General features: G+C 35.3%; 1 protein-coding gene and 1 long non-coding RNA gene across 2 annotated transcripts in view; one reads left to right on the top strand and one right to left on the bottom strand.

The window, feature by feature from the left end:
- Window positions 1-481: 481 nt before the first annotated feature.
- LOC143738993 (uncharacterized) lies at window positions 482-1,925 on the bottom strand. The gene is made up of 2 exons (XR_013204119.1): window positions 1,684-1,925; window positions 482-915 (listed from the first exon to the last, which is right to left on the bottom strand). It is a non-coding gene; the product is annotated as an uncharacterized LOC143738993 (long non-coding RNA).
- A 1,521-nt stretch (window positions 1,926-3,446) lies between these two features.
- dab2ipb (DAB2 interacting protein b) overlaps window positions 3,447-11,550 on the top strand; it is a 222,745-nt gene continuing 214,641 nt past the window's right edge. Inside the window, exons 1-2 of the mRNA XM_077231049.1 lie at window positions 3,447-3,566; window positions 7,687-7,813. Of these exons, the coding sequence (XP_077087164.1) occupies window positions 3,447-3,566; window positions 7,687-7,813 (247 nt within the window). The remainder of the gene's footprint in view (window positions 3,567-7,686; window positions 7,814-11,550) is intronic.

Genomic DNA, 11,550 nt, shown 5'->3' with positions numbered 1-11,550 from the left:
GTGCACCGTTCTCAGGAGCTGTATTTATTTTAATTCAGGTTGGCATTTTCAGCTGTGAGCCCCCTAGAGGGGGGTGAAGGTTAACAGGTTAAACTGGGGCTCAGAGCTAGTTACCTTAATTATTCTTCCAATTGAACCAAACTGCCCTAAATACTCCATAACTGCATTGTCTGCCTCATCACCAGTTACACCTCCTACTAAGACAGAATCAGGTACTTTTACGTTTTGAGACTGAATTACATACATATTTACCCTTTGACAGCAAAGTAGGTTCAGGCAAATTACCAATGTTCACAGATGGAATGCAATAGAAGTGCCAAACTGTTCAACTTTCACTAAATAAAGACTCAAAACCACTCTTGGCTGGCTCGCCAAGTTTTGTGTAGCGCCCCTAGTGCTATTCAATACCAGAATAGGGCAACTAACGTCTACCTAGGTCCGGAATGTGGTCTGCCTTGAGTAACTCACAAAAGAGTTAGTATTGAGTTGAACAGTCGACAGTTTTATTACCTCAGGAAACACAACAATAAAAACAGTACTGTAATGTACCAAGAATGAAAATAAAATAAAAATAGACCTCTTTCAATAATAAAAGGAAAAAAAAATGTCCGTGTGAGCTGACACTTCAGCTCAATGCTCCTTTAAGTTGAGGAGTATGAAATTGAGATCAGAGTTCAGTTCCTGGTCGTTTTGGTGTGTATGAATAAAGTCTACTACTACTACCCGGGTAGAGTTAATAGCGTAATTGTATTCTTATCTGCATCCTGTCTGAACGAAGCTAGTCCCACGTCCTCGGTGGCTGGTCCCACGGTTGGCCACACCGTTCTCACAACCATCCACCGTCACTCTGGGCTGGGCTCGCCATCTTTGATTTATCCATTTATCTTGTGGTAGTCAAAGTAACAAAAAAATAACCTACACAAGCAGTGTAAAGTAGTAAGTTATTCTGTTCTGTTTCTCCATTTCTTCCATTTAGTGCATATTACAGCGTATGACCAATGGCTAAAGACATACCTTGCTTACTGTAAAATGAATTACCACATGTAATGGCAACTGGCAACAAAAGAAGTGCTATTTTAGCACTAAATGCATATCATGAACTTTAACATACCAACAATTTATAATTAGCATTGACAAATTAATTATTTATCATCACATTTATATGTAACATATTTTTTTCTTAGCTGATTTTAAGATAACACACTTCTTAATATTAACACTTTTAAAATGAATTGAATTAAATTAAATTATCAGTGCTAACTCATTTAACATGTACATTGTAATGAACCAAATCAACCACTGTAGTTGGCTACAGATCATCAGTGTGTCATTAATATTTAACTCCATTAACTGAATGTTTTAATACCAACAAAAATGAATGTATTGCACTTTAACTTCCAAAAATCACACCAAGCTATAAATCCTCCTTAATAGAATACAATGAACCACTTCAACCAAAATAACTATTAGCTTGGTGCTTAGCTATTAACGATTACCGATAGCGATTAGCTAGCGATCTTTTGAGAGCATAAATACAATGATACAATATGCACCAAAGTACACTGAAACATTAGACAACAGTCTTATAACCCCGATTGTTTTTTTATATTAAGTATCTAAACTTTACAGTGTGTTTTTCTGCTCCATGTGGTTAACAACAGGCTAGCAAAAACATGTTTCAACTCACCGGAGTTTCAAACAGCAACAACCCGACAGAGCCTGCTCCTCTCGTGCTCACAGTTGATGCTCTACTAATGAAGGTGTTTATCAGTGTATATACGTGAATATAATCAAAGTTTCACATTATTATGTGTGTGTCATACCAGCAATTGTTCACAGGTTACACACAATCGTCTTCAGGACGTTTCAGGAAGAGATCAACAAGGACGTGAGGACTGCAAGTAGCGCTCACTAGTCATCCTGATACACTATGTTAATAACGCTCTAGCATATTGCGCTCTCGTGTATTGCGCTCTCTGGTGGCACAACATGAAACTACACCTCTAAACAACATATATGGTTTTAGTAGCCCTATTTTCCATATCGGTTACATATATATATATATATATATATATATATATATATATATATATATATATATATATATGTGAGTGTGTATGGGGATGGGGATGATTAGGAGGCCATGATGGACAGAGGCCACCGGGCAAATCTGGCCAGGATGCCGGGTTTACACCCCTACTTTTTTTTCGAAAGGACCTCAGTTTAACGTCTCACCTGAAAGATGGAATTTATTTGACAGGTATAGTCAAACACATCGGAAGCAATATTTATCTTTGTGTTGCATGTTTTCACTGAACTATAATCAAATCAAGTCAAAAGGTCATGTGATATCTTTCATTGACAGACATGGATTCCTGAATTAAATTTCTGTGTATTAACTCTAACCTCTCTCTTTCTTATTGCATCTCTGAAGGGTTCTCATTTCTGAAATGACTCTTTCCTTCAAATATAATTTAAAGTTGACAAAGGAATTCTAGAAAATTACACTGAGGTTTGGGGAGGTTGATAATTGCTCTCCCAAAAAAAGCAAATGGATGCTGCTTTCATTCAGCCATTTGAAGGATTAATGTGTCATTTTCGGTCCATTTGTTTTTGTGTGAAAGTTGGTTTTATTGGCTACCTAATGTTTTTTTTACCTTTTCAAGATTGGAACAGAAAAGAGCAAAATATCAAACCATTTCATATTCACTGTTACACTAATTAAAATATTAATAAACAATTCATGAATTCGTAATGTTTCAGAGTTACTGTGCTGTGAGAGCAGAGCACCCATGAACACAATTTCCAACCGTAAAACACAGCAAGTGTAACGGCTAAACTTCCTTCCACTCATTAATTATTTGGCCGCAAAAGGCCTTTTACCTCCATTTATCATGAGAAATGGAGGTTCACCATTAATGTGAATAAGAACAGAGTCCAGTAGATTTGTTCAATGTTCTGACACAAGATGCGATTTGAATTCCATGCGGCACATCACTGTCTCCATATGAGATTCATGCAAAAAAGCAACATTATGACAATGTGGTAATTCACTTTACTCATTCTCTATCCAACTTAAATTAACATGGCAATATTGCAATATTGCAATATAATTTCTTGCTCACTTGGTGCGATATTTGTAATCTCGTTGTCGCAAGAGATGATGAGCAGGGGGCTCATTACCATATAAATGTGTTCCGGGTAGAAGACGTGTCTGCTTTCAAGTTCAGGAGCTGTTTTGCTTTGTAGATCTTTCAGGATTTTGTTTGACCTTTGTAAAGAGGAGGAGTAAATTGAAAGTCACAAACCAGTCTGTAAATACATGATCCAAAAAAGGGAACGCATAAATTCATTCACGTCACTTGTCTCTCCTGATTTTTCCAGGTGCTTTTTGGTTTGTCATTATCATCATTCTCTTTTTCTGGTCTTCCTTCTTTCTGTCAGATATGAGGGGTCCTCCCGGCGACTGGATGTCATATGGTCACTCGTGTGCTGAACAGGCTGTGTGGAACCCCAAATTCTGTGTGGTCACCGACTATCAGATGTTGCTACTGGACAGGGAGGAGGTATTACACACACAGACACAGAAAGAGCCTTTTCTCATTTTAACACATGCCCTTACAATTATTATGATTATGAATTTTTTTTTTTTAACTGGCTATGGAATTGACATGCATTGCAGGTGATCCAATCAAGTAGACAGTGTACATGTGTAAACAGGGTTTAAAACATTTTGTCATCAGATCACTGAAACCACATTCGGTGGTGGTCAAATATTTTGGAATTAAACTTCACTGCAGCATTGGTATGCCTGTATTTAAACAGGTCATGTCAATCACATCCAAAGTTTAGTCAATATAGTCACAGGAATAAATTACACTTTTATTTTGTATTTTTGTGCAGAAATAAATACTAAAAGTAAAACAAAAAATAGAGAGTGAGAAAAAAGAAATGAAGAGGCAATAGGGGGAAGTATTATCTGCTGGACTGAACTAGTGGCAGCACATGAGAGCGAATGGCGTGTAGCTGTGTGTAGTTTGTCATCGTGACATGTGCAGAAATGTGGTACATCAGCAGGCTCCCTGAGCTCACTTTTCGCCATGGCAGCTAAGACACACAGCGTTTCACAGGGACGATCAATATGTGGCCCACACTTGCAAAGAATATATGCTGTGTACCATGGTCGATAAAGGATTTTCCGTTCCCCCATAGCTCACGCTGTATGTCGAAGCCTCTGTTATCAGCCGGAGAGCAGCGCTGTAATAAATCTCCTGACATCTATTAGTGGCCTGGCAGAGCAGTGGTGAATGATTCTTTGCTGAAGGAGGATCAAGAGACAGATTCTCTCCTGGCCATGCCAGATCTTTAATGCTCTGAGCAATTTGTTTACTTGCTCTAATTATTTTGTTTTATATATAGTTGTACCTGCTGGTCTGCAGAAATATTCCTAGATGTAACTACTAATTGGGAGTGCTTTACTCAACCACACTTGCCTAGAGCTCTCGTTGTTTTATATTACTATGTGTATTACCCAATGTTTAAACCGAGAATAATCAAATAAAACAAGAAAAGTTTACATAAAGTGAAGTAAAATGAACAGATTATAAAGGCATCTTTGATAAAAGTAATAAACAGTGTTGTCTTTTTCTACAAATACTTGAAATTTGCTATCGTTGTGTATTCATTTAAGCAAAAACAAGGAGCATGGTGAAGCAATGATGACGATATATGGAAAATTTGGCAGTTTTGTATGTTGATTCAGAGCTGGGGTCATCTGAAGTCCTCACAGGGCTTGGGATCGTCTCTTCACAGGTTTTAGGTCATCTGAAATCTATAAAATAAGACGCTGGATCCAAACTGGAGCTGGTGAATCTTTAGTTAGTATCCCTAGGTAGAAACAGAAAAGTAACCGGAAATTAAATAGCGTAGCTGCTGTTCATAACATTTCAAGCAAAAGATAATCATGTGCATCTGGTATGTTATAACTGGAGTGCAAGGTTATATGATGCATTATGTGAATGCTTGGCTAAAGAGATGTGTCTTTAATCTAGATTTAAACTGGGAGAAAGTGACTAAGCCCCAAATTTTATCAGGAAGGCTATTCCACATTATACACTGTAAAAATAAAAGGTGCCTGGAGGAACCTTTTTTAGGGTTCTTCACTATGCCACACCGGCTGAACCGTCTGTAGATCCTCTAGGCACCATTTAAAAAGGGACGGTTCTCTGAGGAACCACCCAGGTTTCCCGAGGAACTCTTATATAAGGCACTGTGTGGTAACACTTTGGGTGCCTCCAGGAACCGAATTTCTTTTTCTTTTTTTTCTTTTTTTTCATGTTGTTACTATGGTTATTAGTACTATGTTATTATAATAAACAAACTGAACCAAATACAAAACAATAATTGTTTATTACATATTTTAGATCCATTTTAATAGATACACTTTAATTGTACTTGGGGAAAAAAACTAGAAATAGATTAATATCAATGAATACACAAAAAACAGTATAATACATAAGCAACATGAATAATCAACCATGTATATACAATAGGCTATACAAGAAAACACATCTCAACAAAATGCATGGAAACACATATGTTCCATGTAATAAATAAAAATAAAAAAACTTAACTTTAACTTAACTTTAAAACATTTTTATTTCAGGCCGCTTGTTAAGTCTGATGTCACTGTTTCCAAGTCCAAAATCTCTATCAGATGCCAAAAACAAACCACAAACGGTGCTAATATACACTCATTGTGCTGTAATATTTCTGAAAATTATGATCCTAACCTTTATCTCTTTATTGAAATCACGGATGCTGTGAGACTGGAGACTGTAATGTACACTATGGCTTTTGAAATGCTTAAATGTGTGACTTGAATCAACAGTGCTCATAAATAGTTGTTGAGTATTCTCACTAGAAACAAGATAGAGGAAGTAGAAGTAGAGGCTTCGACCAGGAAACAGTATTCCTTATGTCACAACAAGCAGAAAACATTTTCCATTTTAACAGAGTTAAGGTGCAGTAAAATTAGCTGTTGTTCTGTGAATTTTCACTGGTGAATTCCAGTCATTTCAATAAGAATCCAAACGATCAGCAATTTCGTGTGTGGTCGAAAATTTCACTATGGGAACAAGCTGGTCACTGAAATTCGCTGGATTTGACCAACAGAAAGCCGCTTGAAAGTGACTCCAGTGTGAGCTGTGCTTCATACATTACATCACTACACTGCTGACAATGGTCAATGGACTTTTTTGCCTGTGTAATTTCATGAAATTCACAAATATGACCACACCTTAACTCGCTGCAACATAAAATGCAATCAATAATAAAATCTTCACAAGGGACATGTGAGGTACTCAACGAGTTAGAAAAGTGAAAAGGTGCAGCAGCTTCGTTTTCCGTTTATTTTTCCTCTTTTCTGGTGGATGGTCCAGATTTAGTACAGTGGATTAGCCACTGTACTAAATAAAAACTTTGGATTGTTTTAACTATTTTCTATGAGTTTGCGAGGATGCTTGGCCCTTGCAGCTTTCAGATTATTTTTAGCATTGCACGTTTAGTATTATGTTTTTATTAAATTTACTGTATCCTGAATGTCCTCATTTGTAAAAACACTATAAAAAAACTATTTAAATGAAGTTTTTTATTTATGGTATTTTTTTTTTAATTTACATTGGAGGTTAGGGTAAGGTTATAGTATTTATAGCTGTATATAAAAAAGTTTTATTTTATTTTTAATGTATCTTTATTTTATTTTATTTTTATAAAAATGCAGAAAGTTTTCTGCTAGGGTATGGGTTAGGTTATATTATTTTGTATCTAGCTGTGTGCTATAATTTATGCCAATAGCACTGATTTACTTCAGATCAAGTACTTCACTCCCAAGTACAGGTCAAGAAAATAATCAGCTTGTAGAGTGGTGTAATCTAATTTCACTCACATCATATTTTTAGTATTTGGAAAATATCAGTAATGAAACAAAAATGTCAGTGTTATAAATCGGTTTAGATTGTCAGTTAAACCAGATTACTGTGGCTGAAATTGAACGTGGAGTGTTTGTTGAGGGCAAATTTATGGTTAGCAATAACAACAAAAGCACACTAGCACATAGACTCAAGAGAATGCATGCTTAGATAGTTTGGTTTTAATACCATGAGGGTTGAATGTGTGCCGGAAACAGGATTCTGGGAAGGTAAAAGTCAGAGGTGCCCAGATCTTACACTGAATTCCCCAGAGTTAAGCTCTCTCTTTCTCCTTGTGTTTTCCTCTCATCTTTTTGCCACCATATCTTTCCCCTGCCAATAGTGTGTGAATTTCGAAAATGTTCTGGCTAAAAATATTTCTTACTGTCCATTAAATTATATTTTTCATTATTTTTCATTATTTTTTTATCGAAAATATATGTTTTGTCCCTATGATGATCTTTTAGCTTTTATTGCATGCTTACGAATGGCATTATATATGAAATGACAACATACATATTAATTATTAGAATCTCTTTGATTAAAATAGTCAAATTCTGTCCAACTCTGTGCTTGTTTAATTGAATTCTTCATGTCTGGCTGCCTCTGATTGTCTGTCCAACTTGAATCTCTTCAATATAAATTGAATGTACATATAAATCATCTAAATATGTGCTTAATTGAGTATTTGTTTCTCTTTTATGTGTTCCGTTCTCAGATACACCCTCTGCTCCTACAGGGGAACAGGACTGACACCTGCCAATCCAGACTGCTGCGTCGCACCATCAGTGTTCCTGTGGAGACGCATTTCCCTGAATTCCAATGCCATCTCTCAGTGGACAGCAGTGAGTGCACTACTATTAACCTACATGTTTATAACACAGCCAAAAAATTTTCTATCTAGGGTCTCCTATGATCATAGAAAACTTTGAAATATCAGGGAATTTAAACATTTTGATTGTAGTTTTATGCTCGTCTCTTAAATTATTTCATCTGCTAGAATTAACTTTGTGCATAAAAAAATGTCAGTAATTTTGAATAACTGACAAAGTTGGAAAAGTATATCCTATAGTATATAAACATCATTACTTATTTTATTAATCATAATTATAAGGTATTGGTCAAATTTTGTAATTTGTTTTAGTCATAAACTACCTTTGATACATTTGCAAAGACAAACACATTTGCTGAAGAGAGCATATATATATATATATATATATATATATACAGTAGTAGTTGTACTTGTGGCAGACTCTGCTACAGTAGTGACTAAATGTTTTTTTTTTTTAAGAAATTATTCTTGCTACCTTGCACTCAGTTACTTGTGGCCTGTCATTATTTATGGAGGCCAGCAGGGGAAGATGTTGGCTACAATAATCTGTTCTTCAGGCAAAGGACAAGCTTTTATACTCATTCTGTATTTATTTTGTTCACTTATTTTTGTTAACTTTTATATTTGATGTGTGCATACTTTATTTGGCGGATGTTATTTTTTATAATTTGACTGGCTTACCAACGAATGTTGAATTTTTCCCTATGCTCATTCTGCTGCAAAATGGGCCCTGCCAAATGTACTTCCCTAAAAGTCACCCTTTAAGGGTGTATCAGTTGGTTGACCACTGATTAGTACGCTGGACCTCACTACTTAAAAAGGCTTGTAAATCGATGCAAATCATGTTTATGTTTATTGGTTTAGGGGCTAGGGGTCGGTCAAGCGATTAAAAATATCATTAACCTGAAAACAGTGGAAGTCTATGGGATTTCCTCACAAATATAGTGAAACAAATGTGTGTGTGTGTGTGTGTGTGTGTGTGTGTGTGTGTGTGTGTGTGTGTGTGTGTGTGTGTGTGTGTGTGTGTGTGTGTGTGTGTGTGTGTGTGTGTTGTACATTTTCCGATTGTTTTATTGTATAGATATACCGGACATAAGCGTATATTAATCAGATTTATTAATACGATTTAATAAGACAATGACATAGCTGAACTAGTGGACAATTTATTTAATAAATTAATGCAATTTTGCACCCTTATAAGCGCTTTCAACGACTCGTGATCACACACAACTTCTCATGACATTATACTGCTTTATTTATTTATGTATTCATGTATGTATTTATTTAAGTATTTACTTACAGTATGTAATTCTTACTCACTTGCTCACTTACTCGCTTACTTATTTGCTTACATCCATGCTTGGTTATGGGGACCACACAGGATATTATATTAAATCTGAATATACTGTACAGTTATAAATCTGAATATATAGTTAATTATTAACTAGATAGTTAATTATAAGTCAAGTATAGTTATATGTGTATATTTTTTTTTGTTAACAACTGTTTATTAAGTTTTCTTATTTAAAGTCAAGAAACACAAGAATACAAAGCAAAAAGCAACTATACAAGTTGAGAACCCACCCCACCCCACCCCTGGTAGACTTCAAGAAAATAACAATAAAATACAAACATAGAATGTAGACCCCAAAACATATATATAAATAATAATAATAATAATAATAAAAATAAGTAAATCGATAAATTACATGGATGTTAAAAGGGTTGACACACTATCAAAAGCAGCTTGCCATAAATTCACAGTCTTAACACTGGATCCATGAGTTATATGTGTATATTAAATGCAGGGTAGGTCCAGAATTTATTTATTTATTTATTTATTTATTTATTTATTTATTTATTTATTTATTTATTTATTTATTTATTTATTTATTTATTTTTTATGCTGGTTGAAAGTCTCTTCACATCCTGATAGCAATCACTAAGTTAACTGGTCTAAATGTATGTATATGAATATATTCAGTATATCGTATATGGAAGGGTAGTACAATAAATGTTCGTCCAATCATAGAATTCGTTCCAAATGCAATGATACGATGTCCTATGCCTGTGAATGTACAGTTCCAGGCCTCCGCCTATAGGCAGACATCACACGTCATCAGCGTGTTTCATGCTGTGCAGAGTTAGACAAACATCAGTCACCAATCACATAACCGAAACAGAAGCCACCTTTTACAGTTCCCCCTGATCCAAAACAACAAGCTTATGCTGTGTTCACACCATAACTACTGTGTTTATATAAATACTAATACTGTGTTTATACTACTGTGTTTATATAAATTTATATAATTTTATATATATATAAAATACGGAAACCTGTGATCGGAACTCGGCGCGGTTCGTGACTCAAATCTATGCGTTTTAGTGGCAACACTATCAACGCCGGAATTAATCTGCAGCAGTCAGTTGATATAGGTCAGTGCTCTTTAAGTTAATGTTTGTTATTATTGTAATGCTATGTGCTTCGAGGCGTCTCTCGTGAAGCTCTCAAGAAGTCTCTTGTTTGTTTCTGCTTTACGTGTTCATGTGTTTTTAAGGAGGTGTGGCTTTGGAGACGCTCTGATGGGAGGGTGGGATGTTACATTTATATTTAGGCTGATTAATGTTTGATCAGATTTATTACTGTATTTTCAGATTTGCCCCCACCCCATTTTGAACAACGGATTAAAGATAAAAGAGAAACTCTTTTGCTCCCTCTGAGAACTAGAGCACCTTCTGTTTGTTGTCAGAGGATGAGAGCAGGAACAACCTCACCACCTAAACATCAGAATTTTTGGAGAGCAGAAAGCATGTACTGTACATCAACACTGCAATTTAAAAGATTAAATGCTCATCAGAGAGTCTTTTAAACAAATTCCTTAAATACCTAACAATAGTAGTGTCAACTTCTTTTGAGTTTCTTAGTGTAATATATTCTCGATTGGCTAACACAACTTCTACTGAATGCTGGGTACTGACATGTCAAAATACCTTTAAATCACTAATAGTGCTTGTAGCTTCTTAAAGGTATTGTAGGTAGAAATCCACAAAAATACTTTTTGTCAAAATTTGTTTAAACTGTCTTTATATATCAATGCATAATTAAAATGTAAGTACTCTGGAAAAGAAATTATAAAAATCGAGTGTCTGTAGTCCTCTTAGGACTACAATAAACACAGCTCATTATTCCATTAACTCCCACTCCCTCCCTACTCGGCTCCTTCCAAAGCCACACCCCCAAAACAAATGAACGCGCGATCCCGGCCATTCGCTCAGCTGGAAGAGTCGGACGTGTTTACCAGCTTTACCAGATGTAGTGACATCATGTCAGAATCACAAGTAATAAAATAACTAACTTTATCAGTATGAATATAAACAATTAACATGGCTGTTAGTACTCACTATCCAGCTCGCATAACGATACTTGTAAAGTTTAAAATATTTTACTAGCTCGTAACGGAATCAAACTCAATATAAGGCAAAGCTATAAATAGCTTCATTGATACACGTTTGCCGTTACTATCAGTTACACTGTGATGAAGGTGAATTTGTAAGATTCATAACATAAGATTGTTTACAGATAAACTGAATTACATACACTCAAACACCTTCTCACAACTGCATTGCAGACCCAAGATAACACACACACACACACAAGATATATTGTATAGCACATACAGATACAACATAAAGACATATGTAAACATATGTAGAGCATATAACAACAAACCAAACGTGAAAAAACGGAGT

This window comes from Siphateles boraxobius, unplaced genomic scaffold, assembly GCF_051911475.1.
Source record: "Siphateles boraxobius isolate OS27281-9 unplaced genomic scaffold, OSU_SipBor_1 16, whole genome shotgun sequence".
Taxonomy (NCBI): domain Eukaryota; kingdom Metazoa; phylum Chordata; class Actinopteri; order Cypriniformes; family Leuciscidae; genus Siphateles; species Siphateles boraxobius.
The sequence above is the reverse complement of the archived record's forward strand: the minus strand, read 5'-3'. Positions and strand labels throughout refer to the sequence as shown.